This window comes from Myotis nattereri, assembly GCF_964212035.1.
Source record: "Myotis nattereri genome assembly, chromosome: 6".
NCBI lineage: Eukaryota > Metazoa > Chordata > Mammalia > Chiroptera > Vespertilionidae > Myotis > Myotis nattereri.
In genome coordinates this window covers 55,501,435-55,517,912 of record NC_138081.1, presented here as the reverse complement: position 1 = coordinate 55,517,912, position 16,478 = coordinate 55,501,435, and the positions used below count along the sequence as shown (strand labels likewise).

The window sequence follows — 16,478 nt, the reverse complement described above, 5'->3', positions numbered from 1 at the left end:
AATGGAAATAGAGATCTATTGGATTGTCCTCGTTCTAATACTTGATGTATTTCGGACAAATCACTTAATCATTATGGACCTTAAATTTCTTCAACTATGTAAGGGTGGAATTAGATTATTTCCAAGATCTTTAACACTTAAAGCCCTTAAGTTCTTCAATATTAAGTAGAATTTGGTTGTAAAGTCTAAACCCAAATGAGAAAATAGGCTTCTTATTAGTCCTAAAATAACTCATGCTACTTTTATTTTTAATTTTTTAAAATCCTCACCCGAGGATACTTTTTCCGTTGATTTTCAGACAGAGTGGTAGGGAGGGGGAAGAGAAGGGGACAGAGAGAAAAATCAACATCAATTGCTTGCCTCTCAATGCGCCCGACTGGGATTAAACCCACAACCGAGGTACGTGCCCTTGACCAGGAATCATACCCAAGACCCCTCTGAGACCCTTCCGTGTGCAGGCGGAAGCGCTATCCACTGAACTACACAGCCAGGGCTAACATGGCATGTCGAGTTACATTTCTACCATAAAAGTTTATCAGGTATAGTGTTCTCTAAACACACATAGGTTAAATCTGCCATATTCTGATTATGGTAAGTTAAAATTCTAATAATTCTAGTTAACCAATTTATGTGAAAATTTACATTAAACTCTGAGTGGATATAGTAGTATATCATTTTAAAGGAATAAAACTTAGCTGTAACGGAGCACATTAACTTGAATGAAAAGAGTTTATATAAAATTGAATTTCAAAATTATTAAAGATTTTTATTTTTATAGTAAAATTGTAGACTAGTTGACAACACATTTATGGGCGATACCATAGTGATGCTCTGGTGGTTAACTCCAACAATGGCTATATACCATATAACAACTGCAAATCCTTTCAAAACAACTCGTGTTTAGGTGTCTGGGAAAGCCCTTTGCATTTGTAGAGAAAAACCATATGAGCTAGTTTTGCTTATTGAGTCAAACTAGCGGGTATTCAAGAAGCTTTTGTTTCCTCTCGATAGTAAAACAAATTACTGATTGCCTTTGTTGAACTGAAAATGTGGGAAGGCTCTGAAGCTCAGTGAGGTGGTACATTCAAAGCAAGTACATTTAAATAAAGCTCTTAGAACTTAATCATACACTTTGCTTTTTTTCTTGAATCTGTTACTCACCAGCAAATATTTAACACATGCTAAAGGGTCAAGGGTCTTTTATGCAGAGCTTTCTGCCATCTTGAGAGAGGAGCTTTGAAGAGATGGCCGAGGTCCACAACCACTCTTAGACTGAGGTCAATATTTTACTAAGAAGCCGTAAGTGAAAGGCCATTATTGAGCTATGTAAGTTTTACTAATTCAAAAAACTTTGAAAATGTACAATGACTTTTTTTTTTACCTTTAATGCTGGAAATTTATTTTTCTTACCCAAGGAAAGGCTTTTATATATTTAGAGGTAAAATGTTATAAATCACCATTCTTGCTCTAAATGAAGTTTGCCTACCCTTGGTAATTAACAGTCTCCTGCTATATAATGTATGCCCTTCCAGAATATTATCAGGTCACTTGCAGAGAATACTCGGTTTAGACTTTTGGCCCTCTGACATTGACCTTGACAATTCTTTCTTTGGAGAAGAGTTTCCATGCTTTTAAGATTCTAAGAGTGTCTAACAGGAGTATAAATTCCCTAGGAGACATCTGTTAAATATGAAATAGAGCTACCAGGGAATAAAAGAAAAGCTAGGACGTTGCAGGAAGCAGTAACATGATTGATGGCTGCTTTGGCCATGATGTCATATAGGATAGGCATAATAGAAGGATCTTTAAGTTCGTTTGTGATAATAGAAACATTCTATACTTTAATTGCACACACAATCTGACACGTTGAGGGTGAATAACTATAGCTATGTATATAAAACATCCACTAAGTGCAACCGTGATTAGATGGACTCCTGACTGCGCGAGAGTGATCCCGGAACCTTTCTGCTGGGGATCTTTTACCAGAGGGACCGGAAAAGACGTGGATCCTCTGTCGCGATGTGGGTAGTGCGCAAGCTGAGCTCCTGCGGGAGCCGTTCTTTAGGAGTATTTACATCTAGGTTTCGGGGTACACAGGCTGACTGTTCTCGCTTAACCCCGTCGGCGGGTGAGTAGGTGCCGAGGTCCCCCGAACGCGCCCACCGGGCGGACCCGCTGCTGTGCGCAGGCGCGGAGAGGGCGGCAGGCAGGCGCTGGGCTCCGCGTGGGTTCTGGACGAGACCCGTGCCCACTGCCCGGTCTCGCTGTCGCCCTCCCCTTCCCAGAGGCGGGGAAGAAGCTGAGGGCTCGTCCCGGCCGAGGGGAGGGCAGCCCGCGGGCCTCCGCCGTAGAGCCAGCGGCTTTTGTCGCCACTTGGTTGTGGGAGCTTCTTAGGAGCCCCGGCTGCCTGTGCGCCGGAGTCTCAAGGTCGTTGTGCGCTTTCTTCCTGCGCCCGCGGGAAGGGACGCCAGCTGCTGTCTCTTATACAAACACAATAGCGTTGTATTGTGTCTTGTTTGCACTTGTCCTGCCACTCTTCAGGAATAATTTAAGGCAGCTATACCACTTTTTGATTAATAGGTTAATTCAACAGACTGTTGGCAGCGATTAAGAAAATAATGCACTGTACTTGATGCTTGTAGAAAACAGATTATTTGCTCCCAATGTTAACCTGAAAGTTAAGTTTATTCTTTTTTTTTTTTAATATATTTTATTGATTTTTTACAGAGAGGAAGAGAGAGAGAGAGCTAGAAACATCGATGAGAGAGAAACATCGATCAGCTGCCTCCTGCACATCTCCCACTGGGGATATGCCCGCAACCCAGGTACATGCCCTTGACCGGAATCGAACCTGGGACCTTTCAGTCCGCAGGCCGACGCTCTATCCACTGAGCCAAACCGGTTTCGGCAAGTTTATTCTTTAATGAAGCTCATTTAATAAACATTGCATGCCAGGCACTGGGAATTTTAAAATGAATGATAGCTCAAGGGCCTCTAAAAAATGTTAGGATACAACTAAGATTAGGATATAATGACAAAAAGGAAATGTGAAGGCCCACCAATAGAGTTACGCTGGTCCTCTCACACAGGGAAGACTAGTCTAGCCAACAAAAACGGTGATTGAGCCCTGGCCGGGGGGCTTGGTTGAAGCGTAGTCCCATACCCCAAAAGGATTGCGGGTTGGATTCCTGGTTAGGGCACATATCTAGATTTTGGGTTCAATCCCTGGTGGGGGCATCTACTGGAGGCAACTAATGGAGCTCGCGTTCTCTCTCTCTCTCTCTCTCTCTCTCTCTCTCTCTCTCTCTCTGTCTCTCTGTCTCTCTCTCTCCCTCCTGCCCCCCCCCTCCAATCAGTCCTATATAATAAAACCCTAATATGCAAATTGACCAAACAGGATGTCCAGTGGCTATGACAAACACCAAGGGCCAGAAGCTCAACACAGGAGCTGCCCGCTGGTGGTCAGTGCGCTCCCATAGGGGGAGTGCTGGTGAGCACAGCGGGAGCCTCGCTGACAAGCGTAGCAGTAGTGGTGGGAGTCTCCTGCCTCTGCTGCAGGTTGGCGGTAAGGAGCGAGGTGTCCCGGACTGCAGAGTGATGTCTGACTGCTGACCCGGACTGGGAGAGGGTGCAGGCCAGGCCGAGGGACACCCCCCTCCAGTGCATGAATTTCATGCACCAGGCCTCTAGTAAAAACATATTCTTGGGTGAAGATGAAAAAACAAAAAGGAATGATTTAAATCAATGTGTATCCACCTGGATATAGTATTAAGAAAGTGTTCTAAATCAGTGTGTATTATGAACGTAGAGCTATATAGATGGAGATAGAATAGAGATACATAAAAATTTTAGTAGTGACTATCTGTGGTGGAGTTGGTGATCTATCGTTTAATCATATACTTTTTGAAATTAATTTCAGTAAACATGTTTTTTATAATCAGAAATTTAGAAAAAAATACAATATAACTATTTCCAAATATTGGGAGTGAACATAGAAGGAGCACCTAATACATATTTGGGATCATGTAATCCTCTTAAATGGGTATATAGGGAGTTGTCTTGAAAGAGTTGACCAGTTTTAGAAGCCGGTAGAGTGGCCAAAGGTACCAGCTTGAATATCTGTGAGGAGGTTTCTGGGAAACTGCAAAGTGTTCCTTGAAAAGTAGTGTAGATGGAGGGCTGCAAATGAGAGCAGAGTGGCAAGGGATGAGAGAGTAGACTTTTTGGGCCATGACAAGTCCTGAAAGGCCAGGCATACCTCCTGTGGTTGACTATTTTGAGGACAGTGGGAAATGACAGAAGAAGCAACATAATCAGGCTTGTTTTTAAGAAATAACACTTGGCCTGGCTGGCGTGGCTCAGTGGTTGAGTGTTGACTTATGAACAAGGAGGTCATGGGATCGATCCCCGTTCAGGGCACATGCCCAGGTTGCAGGCTTGATCCCCAGTGGGGACTGTATAGGAGGCAGCCAATTGATGATTCTCTCTTATCATTGAAGTTTCTGTCTCTCCCTTTCCCTTTCTCTCTGGAATCAATAAAATATATTTTTTTAAAAATTAAGAACTAACCCTTGGCAGTTGTATAGAAAGTGGCACAGAGGCAGGCAAGACTAAGCTCCATGAGGCTTTAGAGTAGTCCAGATAATAATTGGTGATTGCTTGCCTAAGATATTGGCAGGGTATGGATTTTGTTCACTGTCAATGTGATACCTTATAGGGGCTGGATAAATGACTTTTGAAGTAAATGAAATTTCCCTCCATTACTTTAAAATCTCAAATACAAGAAAGGTCACAGATTCTGGTAGAGAAGGAATTGGTAGCATCCTATTTATTAATACAAACTGACTTGTTTCTCTCAATTACGGTGAGGTGTTTTTTAAAGCCCTTGAGAATTCTGGCAATACTAATGACTGAGGGACTAATTTGCTAGATATGAGGGAGGTAAGAGGGGAGGTGTGAGAGAGATTGCGGTCATGACTGAGTAGAGAGCAGGAAGGCTCTGAGGCTCAGTTTCATAATAATACCTTATTCCTTACCTATATGTTACAGTTTACATAATTATCTAATATCTCATTTACCTACCTAAAGTCATAAAGGAGGTCGTATTTGAACTGGGTCTTAAAAGGTAGTCAGGTAGGTAGGTAGTACAGATAAAGACAAGACATGAAATATAAATAATATAACCATTTATCTTGGAATTGTTGTAATAAAATACCTGGCTGCCTTAGCAATTACAGAAATTTTTTTTTATGGTTCTGAAGACTGGGAAACCCAAGATTCTGTATCTGGTGAGAGCCCACTTCCTCGTTCAGAGATGGAGCCTTCTTGTTCTGTCCTCTGGGATCTCTTTTATAAGGCCACCAAACCAGTCATGAGGGCTCCACCCTCGTGAGCTAATCACCTTGCAAAGGTCCCATCGCATGCCATCACCTTGGGGGTTACACTATGAATTTGGGGGGGCAGGGGGGTTAAGGACACAAACATTCAGACCATCACACCATTATACTTAAGGAAAGACACAAACTCATGATAAATTAGCACTACTTGGAGATACCATTTTCATCTATTAGATTAGCAAAGATAAGAAGGTGTGATAATACATTTCTTGGTGACTATCCATGTGCTATCACTGTGGGGAAACCAACATTAGGAATTCTCATCTATTATCCGTGGGGTTAAACATCTGTCAGTGGCAATTACTAATGAATAAGTGCACATGCCATCTGACACAATTCCTGGGGTTTTATCTGCAGGTACTCTCAAACATGCATACATATATGAAATTACTTATGTAATTCAGTCTTATGTTTTTGGAATAGCAAGAAATTAGAAATAACCTAAACAAATGTCCATTAATAGGGGACAGTGCAAGTAAATTATGAGATAAGCATATAATGGGTTAGCATCAGCCCTAAAAAAAGAATGTTCTTTGTTATGAAGAAAACCTCCTAAAATACATTGTTAGGTTAAAAAGAAAGTAAGATGTAGAACAGTGATGGCGAACCTAGGACACGCGTGTCAGAGGTGACACGCGAACTCATTTTTTTGGTTGATTTTTCTTTGTTAAATGGCATTTAAATATATAAAATAAATACCAAAAATGTAAGTGTTTTACTATGGTTGCAAATATCAAAAAATTTCTATATGTGACACGGCACCAGAGTTAAGTTAGGGTTTTTCAAAATGCTGACACGCCGAGCTCAAAAGGTTCGCCATCACTGGTGTAGAAGAATGTGTTTACTTGTTATATTTTGTATTAAAATAAAAGAAATTGATACACAAAAATTATATATGTCTAAAATATCTCTGGAAGCTTACATACAAATCTAGTAACATTGGTTGCCTCCAGAGAGAGAAACTGGATAACTGGAGTCAGGGGATAAGAGAGATGCTTTGTAGTGAGTCTCTTTTTCCTTTTTTTTTTTTAATTTTTTTTATTGATTAAGTTATTACATATGTGTCTTTATCCCCACATTACCCCCCATCCCCCCACTCATGCCCTCATCCCCCTGTTGTCTGTGTCCATTGGTTAGGTCTATATGCTTGCATATAAGTCCTTTGGTTGATCTCTCCCCCTTCCCCCCACCCTCCCCTACCTTCCCTCTGAGGTTTGATGGTCTGATCGATGCTTCTCTGTCTCTGGATCTGTTTTTGTTCATCAGTTTATGTTGTTCATTATAGTCCATAAATGATTTTAAATATACTTTCATTGATTTCATAGAGGAAGGGAGAGGGAGAGAGATATAGAAACATCACACACCCTTTACTGCACACCCTTTACTGCACACCCCTTACTGGGGAATCGAGCCTGCAACCTGGGCATGTGCCCTTGAACAGAATCAAATCCGGACCCTTCAGTCCGAGGCCAACGCTCTATCCACTGAGCCAAACCAGCCTAGGGCGCCTCTTTGTACTTTTAATTTAAAATGTTTTATTTTGACCTTGGCCCTGGCCAGATTAGAGTGTCATCCCTACACACCAAGATTGTGGGTTTAATCTCTGGTTGGGGCACATATAAGAATCAACCAGTGAGCCCTGACCAGTGTCTCTCAGTGGTTAGAGCATCCACCCGCTTCCAAAGATCTCGGGTTTGATTACTGGTCAAGGGCATGAACCTGGTTTGCAGGCTTGTTGCCTAGTCCCAGTTGGGCGTGTGCGGGAGGCAACCAATGTGTCTCTCTCACATTGATGTTTCTCTCCCCCTCCTCTCTTCCTTCTTTCCACTCTTTCTAAAAGTCAATGGAAAAAATATCCTCATGTGAGGATTACCAAAAAACAAACAAACAAACAAACAAAAACACTCAACCAACGAATGCATAAATTTGTGGAACAACAAATGGATTTCTCCCTTCCTCTCCCTTCCTCTCTCTCTCTCTCTCTCTCTCTCCCTCATCCCTCTCTCCCTCTTCCTCTCTCTCTAAAATCAATCAATAAAATTTTTATTTAGAAATAATTTAATATAAGAATTTGCAAAGATAGTAGAGAAATTTCCATATGCCCTTCACCAATTCCTTAGTGATAACATCTTAACCTAACTATAATACATTGTCAAAACCACAGTTGACATTAGTATAAAACAACTAAAGTACAGACCTAATTTAGATTTTGCCACATTTACATGAACTCATTTGTGTGTGTGTGTGTGTGTGTGTGTGTGTGTGTGACCACATGTAGAAATTTGTGTATCAACTACCATAATCAGGATACAGAGCTGTTTTATAATCACAAAGAAATCTCAAGGTACCACTCCTTTACAATCAGACTCTAACCCCAGCCTTAACCCTTGGCAATCACTGATCTGTTCTTTATTACTAGAATTTTGTCATTTCAACAGTGTTATATAAATGGAATTGTACAATATGTACCTTTTTTAAAAATATTTTTTTATTGATTTCAGAGAGGAAGGGAGAGGGACAGTGATAGAAACATCAATGATGAGAGAGACTCATTGATCAGCTACCTCCTGCATGCCCCCTACTGGGGATTAAGCCCACAGTCCGGGCATGTGCCTTGACCAGAGTTGAACCTGGAACCCTTCAGTCCTCAGGCAGACCTCTGTCCACTGAGCCAAACCAGCTAGGGCTAGTCTCTTTAATATTATGTTAGCTATTCTATTTCCTTTGCCTTTTCATATAAATTTTAGAATTAGCTTGTCTATTATAAAAAAAGGCTGTTGGGATTTTGATAGAAATTGTGTTAAACATATAGATCATTTTGGGGAGAATTGATATTGAGTTTTCCAATTCAAAAACCAATTAAGTCTCACCATTCATTAGGTTGCCTTTGATTTCTTCTATCAGTGTTTTATATAGATTTTCAGCATGTAGACCCTATACATGTTTTGTTAAATTTATACAACAATTGAAGTAAATCATTCTTTTTAGGACTGATTTTATTATTATTATTGGTACTAGAGGCCCGGTGCACAAAAATTTGTGCACTCGGGGGTGGGGGGGAGGGTTCCCTCAGCCCGGCCTCTGCCCTCTCACAGTCTGGGACTCCTCAGGGGATGAACACCTGCTGGCTTAGGCCCGCTCCCGGGAGATTGGGCCTAAGCTGGTAGTCAGACATCCCTCTGGCAGCCTGGGAGCCCTCGGGGGATGTCCACTTGCCAGCGGGGAGCAGGCCTAAGCTGCAGTCGAACATCCTTAGCTCTGCTGAGGAGGCGGGAGAGGCTCCCACCACCACCGCTGTACTGGCAGCCGTCAGCCTGGCTTGTGGCTGAGCAGAGCTCCGCCTGTGGGAGTGCACTGACCACCAGGGGGCAGCTCCTGCATTGAGCATCTGCCCCCTGGTGGTCAGTGTGTGTCATAGTGACCAGTCATTCCCAGTCATTCTGCTGTTAGGGTCAATTTGCATATGACTCTTTTATTATATAGGATAGAGGCCTGGTGCATGGGTGCGGGCCGGCTGGTTTGCCCTGAAGGGTGTCCTGGATCAGGGTGGGGGTTCCGCTGGGGTGCCTGGCCAGCCTGGGTGAGGGGCTTAGGGCCGTTTTCAGACTGGCCACACCCCCTTCAGGGTGGGGGGTCCCCGCTGGAGTGCCTGGCCAGCCGGGGCGAGGGGCTGAGGGCCGTTTTCAGGCTGGCCACACTCCCTTCAGGGAGGAGGGTCCTGCTGGGGTGCCTGGCCAGCCCGGGTGAGGGGCTGATGACTGTTTGCAGGCTGGCCAAGCCCCCCAGCGGGGACCCTCACCCCATGAGGGTGTGGCCAGCCTGGGTGAAGGGCTGATGGCTGTTTGCAGGCTGGCCACAGCCCCTTCAGTGTGGGGGTCCCCACTAGGGTGCCTGGCCATCCTGGGTGAGGGGCTGATGGCTGTTTGCAGGCTGGCCAAGTTCTCCAGCGGGGACCCTCACCCCATGAGGGTGTGGCCATCCTGGGTGAGGGGCTGATGGCTGTTTGCAGGCTGACCACTGCTTCCAGCCACCCAAACTCCCTGTGGAGGCTGGCTGGAAGCAGGTATCTGGGATTTATTTATCTTCTATAATTGAAACTTTGTTGCCTGGAGCAGAGGCCACAGCCAGCCTGGGCAGGCGGGAAGCTTGACTGCCTCCATTGCCGGGGCAACCAAGCCTCCTGCTTGCTCCAGCTCCATGGCTACCGGCCGCCATCTTGGTTGGGTTAATTTGCATATAGTTGCTCTGAGTGGCTGGTGGGCGTGGCTTGGGGCATAGTGGAGGTGCAGTCAATTTGCCTGTTTCTCTTTTATTAGATTAGATTATTATTATTTAGAGAGAGAGAGAGAGAGAGAGAGAGAGACAGGAGGAGACATTGATGTGAGAGAGAAACATCAATTGGTTGCCTCCTACATGCACCCTTGTGGGAGATCAAACCTGCAGTCTACGTACGTGCCCTGACTTGGAATCAAACCTGCTATGTTTTGGTATTTAGTAAGATGCTCCAACCAACTGGCCAGGGCTTTTGGAATGATTTTAAATGGTATATCATTTTGGGTTTTGCTTTCCAAGTGTTTATTGTTGGTAGTATAAAGAAACAATTGACATTTTTGTGTGTGTTGACCTTGTAATCTGTGACCTTGCTGAACTCACATATGAGTTTCAGGAGCTTTTTTTTTTTTCCAAATAAGGAAAATTCTGTATGCCTTTTATTTCCTTCTTTTTTTCTTGTTGCCTTATTGCACTTGCTAAAATTTTTAGTGCTGTGTTAGATAAGAGTCATTAGAATGGGCATTCTTGCCTTGTTGCTGATGTTAGGGGTAAAGCACTTAGTTTTTCACCATTAAGTACTATGTGAGCTGTAGGAATTTTATGGATGCTCTATAGCAGCGGTTCTCAACCTGTGGGTCGCGACCCCTTTGGGGGTCAAACGACCCTTTCACAGGGGTCGCCTAAGACCATCAGGAAAACGCATATATAATTACATATTGTTTTTGTGATTTATCACTATGCTTTAATTATGTTCAATTTGTAACAATGAAATTGGGGATCACCACAACATGAGGAACTGTATTAAAGGGTCATGTCATTAGGAAGGTTGAGAACCACTGCTCTATAGATGGAAGAATTTTCCTTCTATTCTTAGTTTGCTGAGAATTTTTAATCATATGTAGGTGTGGTTTTGTCAAATGTCATATAGGGTAAGATTATGTGGTTTTTCTTCTTTTAATTAATATGGTAGATTACATTCATTTTCTAATATGGAACTAAGTGTTGCATAGCTGGAATAAATCCCACTTGGCTGTGCTATAGTATTCTTTTTACATGTTGCTGTATTCTATTTACTAATTATTGAGAATTTTTGTGTCTGTTCATGAGAGAAATTGGTCTCTGGTTTTCTTTACTGTGCCAGCTTTGTTTGGCTTTCTTATCAGAGTAATGCTGACTTTATAAAATGAGTTGGGAGGTGTTCCTCTTATTTTTAGAAGAAATTGGGTAGAATTGATTGTTTTCTTCTTCTTTAAGTGTTTGGTAGAATTCACCAGGGAAACGATCCGAGCCTGGAGATTTATTTTTCAGAAGATTTTAACTATGAATTCAACTTCTTTAGTAGTTATAGGACTATTCAGGCTATGTGTTTCATCTTGTATGGGTTTTAGTAATTGGTGATTTTCATGGAATTGGTTCATTTTGTCTAAACTGTAGAACTTCTCTGTGTAGAGTTTTTAGTATTCCCTGATCATTCTTTTTATGCCTCTAGAGTTGATAGTGTTATCCCCTCTTTAATTTCTGATATTGGTAATATAGGTCTTCTCTTTCTTTGTCAGCCTTGCTAGAAGCTTATTAATTTTAGTGATCTTTGACAGGAACTAACTTTTGCCTTGATTTATTTTACCTATTCTGTTTTATTTTAATTACTAGAGATCTGGTGCACGAAATTCATGCATGGGTGCTGTCCCTAAGCCTGGCCAGTGATCAAAGCGCGAGCATCTGGCATGGAAGGGCAGGTTCCAGCTGACCCCTGGGCCCTGGGCAGCACCTGGGCCCCGCGCCTTCCTCCGCCTGAGTTAAAACGCCTGAGTCCCCATGTGGAGATGCAATGAGTGCGGCCAGATGCAGCAGGCCTGTGCACAGCATGGGCCTCTGAGCCGCCCAGTGGCGCCACACAGAAGCCAGGCAGGCAGTGCGCTCTCTCCCAGCTGGCCTTGCAGACTGGCTCCTGCATGACCTATGGGGAGCCCAACTGGCCCCTGCGGTCCTGGTGTCTGTGGCCCAGCTAACCCAGAAGAGGCTGCACGGGTGCAGGGTGGGCTCCTCGTGGGCACCCAGCATGTGAGCTCTGGCGTCCCAGGGGAGGATAGCAGGAAAAGTGAGAGTGAGCTTGGTGGACACCCTGCATTCTCACCGCACCTCTGTCCCCGTCACCTCTACCCCCAGGTAGCTGGCAACATGTCGCAGCGCGCTGCCCCATGGTGGTCAGCAAACATCATAGTGAGCAGTCGAACTCCCAGTCTCCCGGTCGAATGACTGTCTGAGGGGACTTTGCATATTAGGCTTTTATTATATAAGACTGGTGGCCCAGTGTATGAAATTTGTGCACTGGGGGTGGGGGGGTTGTCCCTCAGCCCAGCCTGCACCCTCTCCAATCTGGGACCCCTCGAGGGATGTCTGACTGCCAGTTTAGGCCCAATCCTCCCCTGCAGGCCTGGTCCCCCCCACCAACTGCCCTCCCCTGCCGGCCTGGTTGCCCCTAACTGCCCTCCCCTGCTGGCCTGGTCCCCCCAACTGCCCTCCTCTGCTGGCCCAGTCTCCCAATTGCCCTCTCCTGCCGGCCTGGTTGCCCCCAACTACCCTCCCCTGGTGGCCTGGTTGCCCCTAACTGCCCTCCCCTGCCGGCCATCTAATGGTGGCCATCTTGTGACCACATGGGGGTGGCCATCTTGTGTGAGGGTGTGACGGTCAATTTGCATCTTACCTCTTTATTATATAGTAATATTAATATCTACATTTAAAAAATATATTTTTATTTATTTCAGAGAGGAAGAGAGAGGGATAGGGTGATAGAAACATCAGTGATGAGAGAGAATCATTGATTGGCTGCCTCCTGCACACCCCCTACTGGGGATCAAGCCCACAACCCCAAGCATGTGCCCTTGACCAGAATCGAACCTGAGACCCTTCAGTCTGTAGGCCAATGCTCTATCCACTGAGCCAAACCAGCTAGGGCATTAATATCTACTTTTATCATTATTTTCTTTTGTCTGCTTGCTTTGGGTTTATTTTACTTTCCTTTTTCTAGTTTGTTGAGGTGGTAATTTAGATTGTTGACCTGAGACCTTTCCGTTTTTCTAATATGCATATTTAGTGCTATAAATTTCCCTTTATTTTTTAAAAATATATTTTATTGATTTTTTACAGAGAGGAAGGGAGAGAGATAGAGAGTTAGAAACATCGATGAGAGAGAAACATCGATCAGCTGCCTCCTGCACATCTCCTACTAGGGATATGCCCGCAACCCAGGTACATGCCCTTGACCGGAATCGAACCTGGGACCTTTCAATCCGCAGGCCGACGCTCTATCCACTGAGCCAAACCGGTTTCGGCAAGTTTCCCTTTAAATACTGCTTTAACTATGTCTATAGATTTTTATATATTGTATCTTTTTTTTTAATATATATTTTATTGATTTTTTACAGAGAGAAAGGGAGAGAGATAGAGAGTTAGAAACATCGATGAGAGAGAAACATCGATCAGCTGCCTCCTGCACATCTCCTACTAGGGATGTGCCCGCAACCCAGGTACATGCCCTTGACCGGAATTGAACCTGGGACCTTTCAGTCCCCAAGCTGACGCTCTAGCCACTGAGCCAAACCGGTTTCGGCTATTGTATCTTTTATTTCAGTTTTGTTTTTCTGAGACTTTGTCTTGACTCATGGATTGTTTATAATTGTGTTGTTTAATTCCTAAGTGTTTTGTTCTTTTCATGTTATCTTTCTGTTATTTATTTCTGGTTTGAGTCCACTACAGTCAGAGAACATAGTTTATATGATTTCACTTCTCTTAAAGTTGTGAAGGTTTCTTTTATATCTCAGGATATGGTCTGTCATTCTGAATGCTCCATACATACTTGAAAGAATGTACATTTTGTTTTTGTTTGGGTGGAATGTTTTATAAATTTCAATTAGATGGTGCCCTGATCTAACTGGGTGGCTCAGTTGGTTGGAGTTTCATCCCATACATAAAAAAGGTTGCGAGTTTGATTTCTGGTCAGGGCACATACCAAAGTTTTGGGTTCGATCCCTAGTTGTGGCATGTATCAATCAATGTCTCTCTTTCTCTTCCCCTCGCCCCCTCTGAAATCAATAAACATATCCTCAGGTAAGAATTTTAAAAAATTCAGTTAGATCTTGTTGGTTGATGGTGTTATTCAGTTCTTCTGTATTCTTGTTGATCTTCTGTCTAGTGGTACTATCAATTAGTGAGAAAAGGGTGTTGAAATTTCCAAATATAGCTATAGATTATTTCTCCTCTTAGTTCTATTTTTGCTTCACATGTTTTGAAAGCCTTGTTTGGCATATACACATTTAGGGTTGGTTTATTTTCTTGGTGGATTGTCCTTCTTATCATAATGTAATAAACATGGTAATTTTCTTTGCTATAAGGTGTACTTTGTCTAAATGCTTTTGAACAGTTGAATGTTCTGCAGCAGAGTAAGTAGCTCATAAAGCAGGCCCCTACGTAAGTTTGAATATATGAACTAGATGAGTGCTATTTTAAATGTTTTATACCACAGTTTTTTCTTCTGTAAAGGGTGTTGAACATATGTATATGTCCATTTTATGTAGCTAACATGGAAGTGACAGAATTTGAACTAGTTTTGACATATAATCACAGAATCAGTATTACCCTAGTTTAGAAGGTAATATAGTTGTTTTTAACTTTATTTAATAGTTGACACTAATACAGATGCCCTCATTTCTCCCCTTAAAAGGTAATATAGTTTTAATTTGAATATCATTTTTTTATAATTTTGTACAGCATAATGTGGATGCAAAAACTAATGGTGTGAAAAAACTTTTACATATTCATAATTATGTTTGCCAAATACAATTTCAGAAATGTCTGATTAGAGTTCGATGATGGAATGCAAGACCTTTATTTTATATGTTAGAATAAAATCTAAAATTAAAAAAACCCTTTAGTTTCTTCAAGTACATATATATTAAGGATTCATATTGTGCTTTCTCTAAACATTTAATTTTTTTTCCAATTTATCTAGAGAATCAGCTCAGTTGGACTCTACAAATTAAACCATGGGTTTTCAGTAAATACAGGATCATGTGGTTCAAATCTTATAGAATGACCTTTGCCTGCTTGAATACAATGAAAAGTTACAGGTAAGTTTATTCATTACTGTGGCAAATATTTACATAATTATGTAAATAACTAGGGGCCCGGTGCACGAAATTCGTGCACTGGGTGTGGGTGGGGGGAGTGTCCCTCAGCCCAGCCTGCCCCCTCTCACATACTGGGAGCCCTCAGGCGTTGACCCCCATCACCCTCCAATCTCAGGATCGGCCCCTTGCCCAGGCCTGACGCCTCTGGCCCAGGCATCAGGCCTGGGCAGGGGACCCCCAGACCCCTCCGATTGCTGGCTCTGCCCCTTGCCCAGGCCTGACGCCTCCACCAGAGGTATCAGGCTTGGACAGGGGACCCCCATCTCCCCCCGATCACTGGCTCTGGCCCCCGCCCAGGCCTGAGGCCTCTGGCCCAGGAATCATGCCTGGGCAGGGGACCCCCATCTCCCTCTGATCGCTTGCTCCACCCCCCGCCCAAGCCTGACGCCTCTGACCCAGGCTTCAGGCCTGGGCAAGGGGACCATCATATCCCCCCAATCCCCGGCTCTGCCCCCCACCTAGGCCTGATGCCTTGGCCAGAGGAGTTGACCCTCATCACCCTCCGATCACCAATCACCGGATCGGCCCCTTGACCAGGCCTGAGGCCTCCGGCAGAGGTGTCAGGCCTGGGCAGGGGACCCCCAGCTCCCCGTGGTTGCAGGCTCCGCCCCTGCCCAGGCCTAACGCCTCTGGCTGAGGCGTCCGGCCCGGGCAGCGGGGACCCGCAGCTGCAGCGGGGGGCGCCGCGATCGTGGGCTTCGCTTTAGGCCCAGGCAAGGGACCCCTAGCTCCTGGGACTGCCAGCTTTTATCGTGCCCAGCTCCCATCGCTGGCTCCACCCCTACTTCCTGCTATCACTGGCCAGGCTGGCAAAGGCGCCTGATTCTCCGATCATGGCTGGGGGCCGCCTTTGCCCTGCCCCCCAGCTCTTAGCTCCCCCCTGGATTTCCATCACTGTCAGTGGCAGAGGTTTCTTCCTTCTTTCGCCTCCCTGCATTGTGCCTACATATGCAAATTAATCGCCATCTTGTTGGCAGTTAACTGCCAATCTTAGTTGGCAGTTAATTTGCACGTAGCCCTGATTAGCCAATGAAAAGGGTAGCGTCGTACACCAATTACCATTTTTCTCTTTTATTAGTGTAGATAGTTTTATGTTGGTTGTGTTTAATAATCCAGTCAGTATTTAATAGCTCACATGATTTGATTAAGGTACTTTTATTTATCTACATATTCTTATTTTTGCAGGAACTTCTAAATTTGGAATATGTCAAACCCACAGAAAAATTGTAAAATAATATATAGTGCATACTCTTTATCCATATTCAGAGATAGATTTTATTTTTAATATAAGACTATATGACTTGGAGAAGTACTTTTTACTTCCTCATAATATCCTTATGACAGGACACAAATAATGCAGTGCTTAAAATTATAAATGATTTGAGTGTAATATAACTAGTATGATAAGGTAGATAAGTATATATTTTAGGTAAGACTGAATCAAAGTCTTTCTGTATTCTTATTTTATAAACCAACTTCTAACCTTGTAAAAAATATTGCATAGCTTTAAGGTATGAGTGCATACTTCTACTTGTGAATGAGCTATCTCCTTTAAGCTTGGGTGTATGTGAAATCATTCTTTTTTTTTTTTTAAATATATTTTATTGATTTTTTACAGAGAGGA

General features: G+C 43.5%; 1 protein-coding gene across 1 annotated transcript in view; it reads left to right on the top strand.

The window, feature by feature from the left end:
- Positions 1-2,019: 2,019 nt before the first annotated feature.
- Positions 2,020-16,478, top strand: part of COQ3 (coenzyme Q3, methyltransferase) — a gene marked incomplete at its 5' end in the record, with an annotated part of 29,695 nt that continues 15,236 nt past the window's right edge. Inside the window, 2 exons of the mRNA XM_081094194.1 lie at positions 2,020-2,128; positions 14,677-14,794. Of these exons, the coding sequence (XP_080950320.1) occupies positions 2,020-2,128; positions 14,677-14,794 (227 nt within the window). The remainder of the gene's footprint in view (positions 2,129-14,676; positions 14,795-16,478) is intronic.